Source organism: Saimiri boliviensis, chromosome 11, assembly GCF_048565385.1.
Source record: "Saimiri boliviensis isolate mSaiBol1 chromosome 11, mSaiBol1.pri, whole genome shotgun sequence".
NCBI classification, from domain to species: domain Eukaryota; kingdom Metazoa; phylum Chordata; class Mammalia; order Primates; family Cebidae; genus Saimiri; species Saimiri boliviensis.
This window is the reverse complement of record NC_133459.1, coordinates 72,052,925-72,068,218: the sequence shown is the minus strand read 5'-3', so window position 1 is coordinate 72,068,218 and position 15,294 is coordinate 72,052,925. Positions and strand designations below refer to the sequence as shown.

General features: G+C 35.1%; 1 protein-coding gene across 1 annotated transcript in view; it reads left to right on the top strand.

Moving 5' to 3' along the window:
- LRRIQ3 (leucine rich repeats and IQ motif containing 3) overlaps positions 1-13,837 on the top strand; it is a 146,905-nt gene extending 133,068 nt beyond the window's left edge. The window contains exon 8 of the mRNA XM_003921413.4: positions 13,246-13,837. Within this exon, the coding sequence (XP_003921462.1) occupies positions 13,246-13,402 (157 nt within the window). The 3' untranslated portion in view covers positions 13,403-13,837. The remainder of the gene's footprint in view (positions 1-13,245) is intronic.
- Positions 13,838-15,294: the final 1,457 nt, after the last annotated feature.

The following is a 15,294-nucleotide window of genomic DNA, read 5'->3' as shown; positions in this document are numbered from 1 at the left end:
CCTCCCCTCACCCCCCATCCCCTAACTGGTCCCAGTGTGTGTTGTTTCCCTCCCTGTGTACATGTGTTCTCATTGTTCAACTCCCACTTATGAGTGAGAACATGCAGTGTTTGATTTTCTTTGCCTGTGTTAGTTTGCTGAGAATAATGGCTTCCAGCTTCATCCATCTCCCTGCAAAGGACATGTTTTCATTCCTTTTTATGGCTGCATAGTATCTCATGGCATATTTATACCACATTTTCTTTATCCAATCTATCATTGATGGGCATTTGGGTTAGTTCCATGTCTTTGCTATTGTGAATAATGCTGCAATAAACATATGTATGCATGTATTTTTATAGTAGAATGATTTATATTTCTTTGGGTATATAATCAGAAATGGAATTGCTGAGTCAAATGGTCAAATGGTATTTCTGGTTCTAAATACTTGAGGAATCACCTCACTGTCTTCCACAACAGTTGAACTAACTTACATTCCCATCAACAGTGTAAAAGCGTTCCTATTTCTCCACAGCCTTGCCAGCATCTGTTGTTTCTTGACTTTAAAAATCACCATTCTGACTGGAGTGACGTGCTATCTCATTGTGGTTTTGATTTGCATTGCCCTAATGATCAGTGATGCTGACCTTCCTTTTCATGTTTGTTGGCTGCATAAATATCTTCTTTTGAGAAGTGTCTGTTCACATCCTTTGTCCACTTTTTGATGGGGTTGTTTTTTGTTTCTTGTAAATTTGTTTAAATTCCTTGTAGATTCTGGATATTAGACCTTTGTCAGATGGATAGATTGCAAAAATTTTCTCTATTTCTGTAGGTTGCCTGTTCTCCCTGATGCTCATTTCTTTTGCTCTGCAGAAACTCTTTAGTTTAATTAGATCACATTTGTCAATTTTGGCTTTTGATATGATTACTTTTGGTGTTTTAATCATGAAGTCTTTGCCCAGGCCTATGTCCTGAATGGTATTGCCTAGGTTTTCTTCTACAGTTTTTATGCTTTTGAGTTTTACATTTAAGTCTTTAATCCATGTTCAGTTAATTTGTATAAGACATAGGAAGGGGTCCAGTTTCAGTTTTCTGCATGTGGCTAGCCAATTTTCCCAGAACCATTTCTTAAATACGGTATCCTTTCCCCATTACTTGTTTTTGTCAGGTTTGTCGAAGAGCAGATGGTTGTAGTTGTAGATGTGTGGTGTTATTTCTGAGGTCTCTGTTATGTATCATTGTTCTATATGTCTCTTTTGGTACCAGTAACATGCCGTTTTGGTTTCTGTTGCCTTGTAGTATAGTTTGAAGTCAGGTAGCATGATGCCTCTAGCTTTGTTCTTTTGCTTAGGCTTGTCTTGGCTGTATGGGCTCTTTTTTTGGTTCCATATGAAATTTAAGGTAGTTTTTTTTGTTTTTTTTTTTTAATTCAATGAAGAATGTCAATGGTAGTTTGATGGAAAAGCATTGAATATATAAATTACTTTGGGCAGTATGGCCATTTTCATAATCTTGATTTGAATTCTTCCTGGTTGTCTTGTGAGGGTATATGTGTCTAGGAATTTTTCCATTTCTTCTAGATTTTGTAGTTCATTTGCATAGACTTGTTTATAGTATTCTCTTACTGTAGTTGTATTTCTGTGGGATCAGTGGTGACATCTACTTTATCATTTTTTGTTGTGTCTATTAGATTCTTCTCTCTTTTCTTCTTTATTAGTCCAGCTAGCACTCTATTTTGTTAATCTAAAAAAAAAATATCTCTTGGATTCACTGATTTTTTGGAGGGTTTTTGGTGTCTCTGTCTCCTTAGTTCTGTGCTGATCTTAGTTATTTCTTGCCTTCTGCTAGCTTTTGGATTTGTTTGCTCTTGTATTTTTTTTTTTTGGCTTGTTTATTGAATGGATTTTTACTCTTGTAGTCCAGGTTGGAGTGCCATGGCATGATCTTGGCTCACTGCAACCTCTGCCACCCAGGTTTAAGCAATGCTCCTGCCTCAGCCTCCCAAGTAGCTAGAATTACAGGCTTGCACCACCATGCCCAGCTAATTTTTTTTTTTTTTTTTTGTATTTTTAGTATAGATGGGGTTTCACCATGTAAGTCAGGCTGGTCTCAAACTCCTGACCTCAGATGATCCACCTATCTTGGTCTCCCAAAGTGCTGTGATTACAGGTATGAGCCACCACTCCTGGCCTCTATCTGTTTTAATTGTGATGCTAGGGTGTTGATTTGAGATCTTCCCAGCTTTCCAATGTGGGCATTTAATGCTTAAATTTCCCTCTTAACATTGCTTTAGCCACATCCTAGAGATTCTTGTATATTGTCTTTTTGTTCTCATTGATTTCCAATAACATCTTGATTTGTGTCTTAATCTCATTATTTACCCAGGAACCATTCAGGAGCATGTTGTTAAATTTCCATGTAATTGTGTGGTTTTGAGTAAGAGTCCTAATCCTGAATTCTAATTTGATTGCACTGTGGTATGAGAGACTGTGGTGATTTCAGTTCTTTTGCATTTGCCTAGGAGTGTTTTACTTCTAATTATGTGGTCAGTTTTAAAATAAGTACCATGTGGCACTGAGAATAATGCGTATTATGTTGATTTGGGGTGGAAAGTTCTGTAGATGTCTATTAGGTCCGCTTGATCCAGAGCTGTATTCAAGTCCTGAATATCCTTGTTAATTTTATGTCTTGTTGATCAGTCTAATATTGATATTAAGGTATTAAAGTCTCCCACTATTATTGTGTGAAAGACTAAGTCTCTTTGTAGGTCTCTAAGAACCCCTGCTTTTTTTCCCCTCTCTTTCCATTTGCTTGGTAAATTTTTCACCATCTCTTTATTTTGAGCTAATGTGTATCTTTGCACATGTGTGTCTCCTGAATACATCACACCTATGGGTCTTGACTATCCAATTTGCCAGTCTGTGTCTTTTAATTGGGGCATTTAGCCCATTTACATTTCAGATTAATATCATATATGTAAGTTTTATCCTGTCATCATGATGCTATCTGTTTATTTTGCATTCTAGTTGGTACAGTTTCTTCATAGTGTCATTGGTCATTATATTTTGGTGTTTTTTGCAGTGGTTGGTACCAGTTTCTTCTTTTCATGTTAGAGCTTCCTTCAGGAGCTCTTGCAAGGCAGGCCTTGTGGTGATGAAATCCCTTAGCATTTGCTTGTCTGGAAAGGATTTTATTTCTCCTTCACTTATGAATCTTAGTTTGGCTGGATATGAAATTATGGGTTGAAAACTTTTTTCTTTAAGCATGTTGAATATTAGGCCCCTCTCTGTTCTGGCTTACAAGGTTTCTACTGAAAGGTCCACTGTCAGTCTGATGTGCTTCCCTTTGTAGGTGACCTGGTTTTTCTCTCTGGCTGCCCTTAACAGTTTTTTCTTCATTTCAACCTTGGAGAATCTGATGATTATGTGTGTTGGGGTTGATCCTCTCATTTAGTATCTCAGTAGTGTTCTCTGTACTTCCTGAATTTGAATGTTGGCTTTTCTTGCTAGGTTGGGGAAGTTCTCCTGGATAATATCCTGAAGTGTGTTTTCCAGCTTGGTTCCATTCTCCCCATCTCCTTCAGGTACTCCAATCAGTCATAGGTTCAGTATTTTTACATAGTCTCATATTTCTGGGAGGTTTTGTTCATTCCTTTTTATTCTGTTTTCTCTAATCTTATCTTCATGACTTATTTAAGCAAGGTGGTCTTCAAATTCTGATATCCTTTCTTCCACTTAGTCTTATATTCCACTCTGATATCCTTTCTTCCACAAATATCAGCTACAGATACTTGGGTATGATTCACAAAGTTCTTGTTCTGTGTTTTAGCTCTATCAGGTCATTTATGTTCCTCTCTAAACTGGTTATTCTAGTTAGCAGCTTCTCTAGCCTTTTATCAAGGTTCTTAACTTCTTTGCATTGGGTTAGCCCATGCCATGCTTGTTTAGCTCAGTGGATTTGTTATTACTCACCTTCTAAAGCCTACTTCTGTCAATTTGTCCATCTCATCCTCTGACCAGTTCTGCACCCTTGCTGTAGAAGCATTGCTACCATTTGGAAGAGGACCTCTGGCCTTTTGGCTTTTCAGTGCTTTTTTTCATGGATTATTTCTCATCCTCATGAGTTTATTTAGTTTAGATGTTTGAGGCTGCTGGCCCTTGGATGAGGTTTGTGTTGGGACTTCTTTTTTGATGATGCTATTGCTTTTGCTTTCTGTTTGTTTTTGATGATGCTATTGCTGTTGCTTTCTGTTTGATCAGGTCCCTCTTCTGGAGGCCTGCTAAGGTATAGTGGAAGTTCACTTCAAGCCCTGTTCCTCTGGTTCACTCCTGCACCTGCAGCTGTCACTTGAGGAGGTTGGAGAACAGCAAAGATGGGTGCCTGCTTCTTCTTCTGGGATCTCTAACCTCAAGGGGCACCTACCTGATGCCAATAGGAATGTTCCTGTATAAGGTGTCTGACAGTGTTGAAGGGTCTCACCAGTTGGATGGCACAGGGAGCAAGACCCATTTAATGAAGCACTTTGACTGTCTCTTCTTGAAAGGAGTACGATTTGCTAGGGGGAAACCCACTTTTCTGGGATGCCCAGATTCCTCAGAACTACCAGGAGGAAAGACTAATTCTGCTGGTCTGCAGAGACTGTGGCCACCCCAACCCTTAAGGGCTCAGGCCCAGGGAGATCAGACTTCTGTCCCTGAGCCCTTGGCTGGAGTTGTTGGGATACCTGCAGGGAGGCCCCACCCAGTGCAGAGGGATGGGTCGGGGTCAGGCCTGAAGAGGCACTCTGGCCACAGTCTGCCACAGCCAGTATGTTGGGCTGTGGGGGATACCTCTTGGGACCAAGCCATCCAGCCTCTCTGGCTCCAGCAGGGGAAAAGTGCATCCTGGAGCTATAGATGGCTCCTGCCCTATATCTGCCCCTTAATGTGTTAACCAGATATCAGTCACAGTGTTGGCTGATGCCCCTCCTGCAAGGACCTCAGGAGCCTCAGACAACAGGCAGCCACAGCTTTGGTGCTGGTTGCCCCTTCCCAGGGTCTCACCAGGCTTATGCAGATTCTAGTTGAGAATCTGCATGGCTATGTGGTTGGGATCCTAGGCCCTAGTGCATGGGTTCATGGGGGGTATCTTCCAATCTGTGGGTTGCTCAGTTTCATGGAAAAAGCATGGTTTCCTAGCCTGGATATCACACTTATTCCCCGCCTCCCTTGATTGGGGTGTGGGGGCTCCCCTGCCCCATGTGGCTCTTAGGTGGGCCACCATACCACACTGCTCTTCTTTCCTCTTTGTGCTCTGTGGGGCATGTCAACTGCCTAGTCAGTTCTTTTTTATTTTATGTATTTAAATTTGGGGGAGACAGATTTGTACTGTTGTTGCCCAAGCTGGAGTACAATGACACAATCTTGGCTCACTGCAACCTCTGCCTCTCAAACGATTCTTCTGCCTCAGCCTCCTGAGTAGCTGGGATTACAGGCATCTGCCACTACAACAAGCTAATTTTTGTATTTGTAGTAGAGACAGGGTTACACCACGTTGGCCAGGCTGGTCTCAAACTCCTGACTTTAGGTAATCCATCCCCCTCAGCCTCCCAAATTGCTGGAATTATAGGTGTGAGCCACTTCACCCGGCCTAGTCAGTTCTGATGGAGAACCTGGACACTTCAGTTGCTGGTGCAGGATTTGAAGGCAGTTATGATTCTTTTTGATGAGAGTCTCCAATCACCGCTGCTTCTGGTCAGTCATTTTAGCCCCACCCCCTCAAGATAACAACCAATTTGCTCCATCTTTCTATTTCAGTGCCCAGTATAGCACCTGGTTAACAAATTTATTTAACACATATTTATTGAGGAAAATAGGTGAGAATTTCAGTTGGTAATGGCTTTATAGAAACTCATTTAAGTTATGTAACAACCACCGAGAAGAGTGTTTTCATGAATTTGTACTTAAAATTTAAGCCATTTAGAATAAGAAACAATGCATATTTTTTCTAAATGCTTTTACAATGAAGATATATAATCAGAATTATATTAAATTTAGACTAAAAATATAATTAGCCAAGTTATGAAAGTAGATTCACTAATCATTATGCTAAGTAAACTTTTTAGTACAAGTGTTTTAATTCATGGCAGTGAATTTGTCCTGCACTTTTTTTTTTTTCTATCCCTCTGTGATCATTGGTGCTTCTACTAGGTAGTATTTATCTTCAGTTCAAATCATTCAACTACTATTTCACTTCTAGCTCTTGAAGAATTATCTTACAGTTGATGTAGGCATATAAAGATCGTTTGGCCCAAGAAACTGAAAATTGAGGTGGGAAATACGGCAAAAAGCAATGAGATTAACAGAGTTACATAATCATACCAGCAATAACACAAAAACTACAAATAGACAATTACAGTTTCAAGTACTTAAATAGGTTTATATCTGACACTTCTGTAACAAAGATAGTTTAGCAAGAAAAAGGCATACCATTCAATAAATAAATAAATAAATAAATATAAATATAAATAAAAAGGCATACCAAATTTATCTCATCAAAATTTTATGTGACCTGGAAGCTTTCTAAAATGAAGACCCAGGGAAAACTGTTTTTATGCTTAGGTTTGATGACAAATAGATAATTGTGTAGAAGTCTGATTGGACCAAAAAAAGGGAGCATGACCTAATGGTAATGAACTGGGGATGAGGTACCAAGCAAGGCCTGTTTGCTCAGATTCTTCTTGGCTTTTCTATGTAATATTCCTTCCTTCCTAGTTGAAAGCATGGCACTTGTCACAGTGTTTAAAAGAGAGGAGGCAGAAGTTCAGAGCAATCTTTCTGCTTCTGCAAGTTTGTCAGTTTCTTTCAGCTTAAAATACTTAGTGTGCCAATGTGCCGTATTTTGGGATAGCATTTTTTGCTACTCCAAAATCCAAGCCTTCAAAGAGAAGCCTTAACTAAACCAGAGTGTTATTTCACTTCAGTTCTCCCCTGCCTTGCCATCCAAAGATGAGTAAGATATTCTTGATCGTTTGAGAACTCACAGTCTAGTGGCAAGCATAAGCATACATTTCAATTATTACAAAAAATAGAAGTAGGAGAAGTACAATTGTTGACTCAAATTGGAAAAGCAGAGAGACAAGGGGAAACTATTATAAACCATTACAGTAGAGACGTGAGGCAAGGAGAAGAGGATGAGCAAAGTTGGAACGTTCAGAATAGGTAAAGCTAGGGGAGAGCAAGGAGATAGTGAATATTCCTGCACCTGTAGCAGAAGGTTTATGAAGATTAGTTGAAGGTGTGATTGCTTGAGAAACATCAACTTGATTAAGAACAGCCTCTATGTCTCAGTAGACAGTTGTACAGTGAAGACCATTAGGATTCCTACCAGAAGGATATATTGAATTTTACACATGTATTTTATCATAAAACTTACTTTTTAAGAAATATTTCAGAAAATAAATCTTAGGACACACTTTGGACAAAGCTTTCTTGAACAAATGCAAAAAATATAAATTGTTTTGTAGTGAAGATTTTAAAAATTTAAACTAGATTTGGTAAAGTAGAAGCTCTGAAAATTAATGTTGACCCAAAAACTTTAACTTACAGTTAGTAAATTTAAATTTTATTAATTGCTAAAGAACATTTTTAAGAACATACCCTGACCCATACAAATATAAAATAAGCACATGCCAAAGATATCATTTAACTCATTAAAGAATAAATCAGTTATGATAATTCAAAGAGCATTTATCTATATTTATATCCATTCTTTATCTATGTCTATATTTATTTCTATTCCTATATCTATATTGGCAATCAAAAATGCTAACTAAAATAAATTCACAGGTGCAAAACTAGTCACTATCCACTGGGCAATAATCAAATGTAACTTAGCTAGAAAAATTCTTTATATTTCTATAAACAAGAATCATTTGCATTGGTCACAGTTATTCTTAGACTTGTCAAATTGTTCAAGGAGGTTGAAAGGCGCAGATAATTCTGAGGAGTGTACTAGGCAGGACCCCTAGTAATTTATTTTTTACCCTTTCTAAGTCTTTCACAGATTTTTCTTCAGATATTAGATTGAAGCTGATCAGCCACAGTTTTATCCTAGTGGTATTTCAGATGGCCAAACTATGTATATACATATTTAAGGCTTGTATGGAAACACTTAGAGATCTTCAGAACTGCTTATTTTATTTAAATTTTTAAATACCACCATTTTTATAAGCCTGTGCCAGAAAGGAGTTTTAAATAAGGAAAAGCATTTGCCTTTTCCTACTTATAAGCAATTTAAGCTATTTACTGATGTGTTTTACATAATATTTTATTAAGTATGAAAAATATTGTATACTTCTCCTTCCAAATTTAAAATCATTTTCTTTAGTTTACATTTTGTGTGTGGCATGTGTGTGTGATCTTTGGAAATATTTTCTTATTTAGTAGTTATTTTCTGTAACTTATTTGCCAAGTATTTTGGAAAAGAAATGAAGGTTAGTATAATATACTGAAACACAAATCTAGCCCAAATCAGTCTAATTTAATCAGCTTAGTTTTTTCATAGTAAATTAAATGTCTGTCCATAATTAATTTTTAAAGAATACAGACTCAAACAAGCATCCTAATGTATGTTAACTAAATTGTCTTCTCCCATAAGCTACTGAAAAGTATTAACCTTTAGAGCACATAAGAATACAGCAATGTTTTGGTTATATGAGTAGTATATGCCAGCAGACATCTTCAAATTTTACTCTAAAATTTTTCAAATAAAGATTAGGTAGCAATATACTGAATGGAACTGTGATCAAAAAGTGAATCTAACTAGAGATTTCTGAAATTTTTCAATTCTGGTACTTTTTCTGCTGATGATTATTTTTCTTTTGACTTAAAAGCATTCTGATAAATTTCAATAACTAGTGAAGTCATTACTGAAAATGTAGTTCCCTAATCCTGCTATGTGGAATGAGAAAGAATAAAAGAAAAAAGGGGAACCATAAAGCTCTAATTTAGAAAGTTGATAAAATACCCACAGGAGTATTTAAGCATTAATTAAAGATAGACTTTGAAATGAAAGAACCTATGTATCAGATAAAAGCTATTCATGGATTCTCTAAGATATTCTTGTCGATACTCTGAGAAAGTGATAATACTGTTCAAGGCAGGACAGCAGGGTGTCTTGAAGTAGGGAATCACTGACCGTGGAAGAGCTAGAAAATAAAGTGGTTATTCAATTACATCATCTTCAACTTGTCCTTGTATGGTAATCAATTGACCTCCCATACTACTTTCTTAATTTGCTATGGTCTTTGCATCATTTTGACTTATGGAAGCTTTTATTCTCCATCGAATTTCTGCCATAATAATTGTTAACTTCCAAAGTCATAAGAACAACTCTCCCAATTGCCTAATATCAGCATTTTTGGACACCAACAATCTTTATCCTATCTAACATTAATAAACTAATTTCCATAGACACAAATAAAAACCCTCTTATCACTTGGAATTGCCCCATTTCTTAAATATTCAACTCCTATGTATTTATTTATAACCAAAATCTATCTTTTCAACTCCTTTCTTTACTTCCATCACACATATTCTCCAAATATATGGTGACACCCATCCTTCAAATTACCTCCTTCATACACTTATTTTCATTTCAGGTGTAGGCTCCAGGGTTCTTTGATTCAATCGTTATTTTGTCCATTTTGTCCAGTGTCTCTAAAGTTCTTTCATTTCATTGCCTCAATTATGCTAAAATGTTCCTCACAATCCTTACCTTGGAATAATCCAACTATATATCTTCATTTCCTGTATTCAGATAAAATACAGATTTATGACAATATTAATTTTATGGTCTCCAACTTTGGCTGCTTCCACGGTTGCTTGCTCTTTCTCCTGTTACCTACAAGAGCCATTTAAAACCTTCACCAACAATACAGCTTTCTATTCAAACACCACTTAAGGTCTCTCCTTCTCAACAAGATACTTTATCTATTCCCCGAAGAAATTTTAGGTCTTCAAGCTTTAATTCATTCAACTTCCTATATCCGTATTTATAAAATTCTATATATTTTATATTTACTGCAACTTCCTTTTCTGCTGTCTCATGATTAGGTTTCCATTTTTCTGGTAAAAGCTAATAATCTCTCTACTTACAATTCTAATCTTTACAATCAAGTAATGTAAGGCTGCTGTGTTAGTCAGAATTATGACTCCCAAGAAGGTAGAGAATATGTCCTCCTGTGATTCCCAGGACTATGAATATAATGAGATAGCACACCTGTGAATGTGTTGGTAAAGGGACTTTGCATGTAATGTAATTAAGGATATTGTTTAATTAACCTTAACATAAGATGATTATTCTGGATTATCCAGATTGGCCCAGTGTATCACATGAGACTTTCAAATACGGAGACAAGAGAGAACATCAGATTCAAAGTATGAGAAGGATTTTATATGATATTGCTGACTTAAAAATAGAGGGAAGCACAGGGAATGAGTGAGAACCAAATTAAGTCTGACAACAACCACTGATGCTGAATGAGGACATGAATGAGAACCACTGCTCTGGCTGACACCTTGATTTCAGCCTTGTAAGAACTAAGCAGAAAACCTAACTATCCACAATGTGCATGGACTCTTAACCTAAGGAAACTAAGAAATTTTATAAGGTGGTTGTTGTAAGCCAATACATTTATGAGTAAATTGTTAAGCAGGATGGAAAATAGAGATTCCAACTTTGTTCCGTTTTCTCAAGATTACGTTGATTGTTCTAGGACTTTTGCATTTTCATATAAATTTCAATTTTGATAAATACAAAACATTTAAATTTAATACATTTAAAATAAATCTGAATTAAATGTAACATATACTTAAAACAAATGTAAATGTTCATTTCTCATTTCTATTGAAGAGGCTGTTGGCAAATTAATTGTAATTTTATTAATCTATAGATCCATTTGGGAAAAACTGACATCATGATAATATTATCTTCCAATCTTTGAGATGATATAACCCTCCGTTAATTTAGACCTTTTTAAATTTCTTTTGGCAATATTTTATAATTTTTAGGTGCAGGCCTTTCCTGTCTTTTATTACATTTATGTCTAAATATTTTATGCTTTTCTGATCACAATGTAAGTGGACTTCCTTTCTTGATTTTATTTACCAACTGTTTGACACTGGTATACATGGATATAATAATATAATTGATTATTTCGTATTTCACATTCTTTAATCCTTTTAAATATTTCTTTCACTTACATTTTGTTTGCAGTTTACAATGTTTATCTGTAGGAGGGCTATTTTAGTATATTTCTTGACTTAATTAGTACCGTTTATTATATGTACAAGGTCCCTTTGCTGTGATTTCCACTCTGCTGTGTGTCCAGACATAACTATTCTCCTGAGTTCTAGGTTTATAGTGCTAGTAGCTAACTTTTAGCTGCTACTAAAATGATTATTAAATGCTAGGCACTCCTTTAAGGATTTCAAATATGTTAGTTCATTACTTCCTACTAAACCCTGTGAGTAGAAATGTCTTCTTGATAGAGATGAAAAAAATGATACAGAGAGCACTTAAGTCACCTATCTAAAATCACACCATCAATACATTTCAGAGCCAAGCAGAATGGCTTTACTACCTGTACTCTTAACTATAACCCATCGCTTATCTAGAGTCAACACTTTGGGCATCATCAAATGAATAACTAGGCTCTTAAAGCTCACCATTTCCAATCAGAACTATAATTTTTCTTCCCATCTTGTTGCTCTACCTACATTTCTTTATGATGTATACCACTGTTATCCATCCAGTAAAGTGACTTATTTAATGTTAGGCATTCGCCTAAGAACTTTTAATGTATCAACTCACTTAGTCCTTTACTAACCCTATGAATTAGATTATCTCCTTAACAATGAAGAAAATGAGACAGAAAGGCATGTCCAAAATCACACCATCAATAAGCTGCAGGGTTTTTAGACTTAAGCCTCTCTTTCTTTCCTCAAGTTCAGATTTCTTAGTAATACCTACACATAAATATTTTATGATCTGGCCTAAATTTGTTTCTCTAGCCTACCTACTCTGCTGTTTTCCCTCCCAGACTGTGTGACCCAGATAATTAGATAGATATCAGTTCTTGGAGCATGCCGAGCTGTGCTACCCTCTATCTTTGTTCGGCTATGTTCATGCTATAAAAATAGCTTGAACAAAATTCTCTTCCACTTTCTGATTGGAAAATACACATCTTTCAAGACTCAATTCAAAGGTTACTTTAACTCTAAACATTTCTTGTCTCCCCCACCTTGCTCTCTAGTTTATATTTATCAACTTTTTACTCAATTTTTGCCCATTTTGACTTGTTAAACATAATGTTTTCACTATGAACCATAACATCTCATTTATACATTCACATACATTTATTTTTCTTAAATTTTTATAAGCTTCAGGAAGTTATATCATGTCATATTCATGTTTCCAGCATCTAAGGTTAGTGTGATGCCTTAACATACATAATTGTTGAATAAGTAAACATTGATGAATAAATTTTCCTAAGACCTGTGACATTTCCCTGGTTTGGCAGAGTATTAGTCTACTAGGCTGCCGTAACAAAATATCACAGACTGGGTAGCTTAAACAGAAATTTATTTCTCACAGTTCTGGAGGCTGGAAATCCAAGAACAGAATGTCAGCAGTTGTGGTTTCTGCTGAGCCTTCTTTCCTTGGCTTGCAGATGGCCAACTTCTCCCTGTGTCCTTCCATGGCCTTTCTTCTGTACACCCACATCTTTGGTGTTGCTTCGTCTTCTTATAAGTATACCAGTAATATTGGATTAAGACCTACCCATATAATGTCATTTAGCCTTACTTCTTAAAGACCTTATTTCTAAATAGTCACATTCAAAGACACTGGGAGTTAGGCCTTTGACATATGAATTTGGTGGAATACATTCAGTCCATAACAGAGTGGAAGAAGTAGCTAGCTTGGATTTAGTGAGTCTAGATGTATTTTAAGAGATGACATAAGGTGGTTTAGAGGCCTGTTTGGAAATCTAAGCCATAGTTTGTGGGAACTTTAAATTATAGCTTATATGTATGTCACATAAATATTAGTCTAATATGAATATCATTTAATGATGTAACATTTATATAAATGGAGTTCTTTCTTTCTCACTTGTATATACCTATTTCGAAGACATCTGATTATCATCAGTAACAGTCTAATAGATTGCTGTGGTTTTAATAATTTAAAAGTATGTCATTCTGTTACCTTCTTTACTCCTCTTAGGTCTCAAGAAATATATAAAAGACACTGTCAAGAAAAATTTGTTATGGATATGATTGCCTTTAAAAATGCCTGTGAAAGACTTCAAGATGCCAAAACAAAAGTAGCAATTGTGAAAACAAATTTAGACTTCAAATTTCCCAATGGACTAACAAAATGAACCAATGCCAGGTCACATCCTATGATCATCCTAAATTATAGTCATTATTTTTAGTTGAATTAATTTGAAATAATAGTCTAAACAAGAAATACATCACAAGATGGATTTGTATATAAATATTCTAAAAAACATAAAATGAGTTAAAATGTTTCTCTTACTGGTCATAATTTAACTTAAATAAAGTTGACTTAGCAACTCTGAAAACTTTCTTATATATCCAGATGCCCAAGGAACAATTAAAACTTTTATTTATTGCAGACGGTGTTGCAGTGACATTACTGAGATTCTGTTTGATATCCTCTCTGAATATAGTAATTCATAAGCTAATTTAGGTTTCTCTTCAAACCTTAGAATAGTAATTTCTACTCCAACTGCTGACTTTTATTAAGATACTGTGTACTTAAATTACTTTTAATACCTGTTTTTATATTTAATTTCCTGCTTATTTTCTTAAAGCAATTTCTTTTTTAAGTAATGTTTCACTATTTTATCAGTGATTGATGCTGTTATAAAATTCAGAAAATATGAACTATGAAAGGTAAATTAAATGTTCTTATCACCTTCCTTGAAAATTGTAAGATTTTTATATGTTTACTTTTTCTGTGTTTGCCCTGTTTGGTACATATGTGAAGACAGGTAGAAGAGAGAGAGAGAGAAGCAAGAGAGAACCCATATAATTATATGTTGGAATCATAACATATACAGAAATGGTATATATTAACCATAAGTCTATTTAATATGTACCAATGGCAAAAAATTTGAAAAATAAACTGTTAAAAACATAAAAATCCTTTGTAAAATTTACATCAATTTTCAATAGTGATTTAATATATCTAGAAATATAGATTTAATATATTTATATTTAATATAGGAATCTCACTATAATTATAACTTTGTTCACTAAATACAATGTAGCTAATGGTATCCATAATTTCTCTTTAATTACTCATTGGTTACATATGTAAGTTTTTTAAAACTTTGTTGCTTTACAGATTTTCTAATTCTATGTCTATGATTAATTTCCAAAAATCACGTATTTTACAACAGTTGTGCTTCTATGTTGGACTGCTAACAAATAATGGTAGAATTTTCCTAATTTTCTATAAACTAATAGCTGTCTTTTTAAGTCCATGGCACAAGGTCTCGCTTTCTTCATAATTAGAAGATAATTAATAAGCAAGTCATATTGGTATTTCTATTTATTCTACATCAAAAACAAAGGGATGCACTGTGGTGTTGTAGAAGGCATGACAGCCCTATGTTTCACAGCAAGTTAGCCATTGTGTAACCCCCATTTTCTGTTCTGTGTTTGGAAATAATACATATGTTTTAGAGATTTACTTTACATAAAGCATTTAATAAAGATAAGTGTGTAGTAGTGGAGGCAGAAGTCTTTGTATAGGAGGATTGTCAACTATTTATGTAAACTTTGAGAGGCATTATCAAGGAATAGTAAGCTTGTTTGTGTGATATGTTTGGATATAAGTCATTCCTTCAGTCCAAACATTAATTGAATGTTTGTCATCTTTATGCCCTCATTTTATCCTGTAAAGGTTTTATAGCTTTTATCACACAATAAGTAATCAATAATTTACTTGACTATTTTATACCCACCTGTGAGCTTCTTTAAGAAAAATAATATTTTATGCATCTCTGTCTATTACTTTTTACTAAGGCAGGTATGCTATGCACAGTTTTTTTGTTCTGTTTATAGCTTGTTTTTCCTATTTATCTACTATCCTAATCAATCTTGTGACATTTACTGCCACTTACTATTTCTGTTTTGAAGAATTCAAAATCTGTATCTCTAGATTATGCTCTAGATTTATATATTGCCTCTGTTTTCAAAATACATGTTACACATCTCTACTTTGAAGGCCTAAAATATTTTT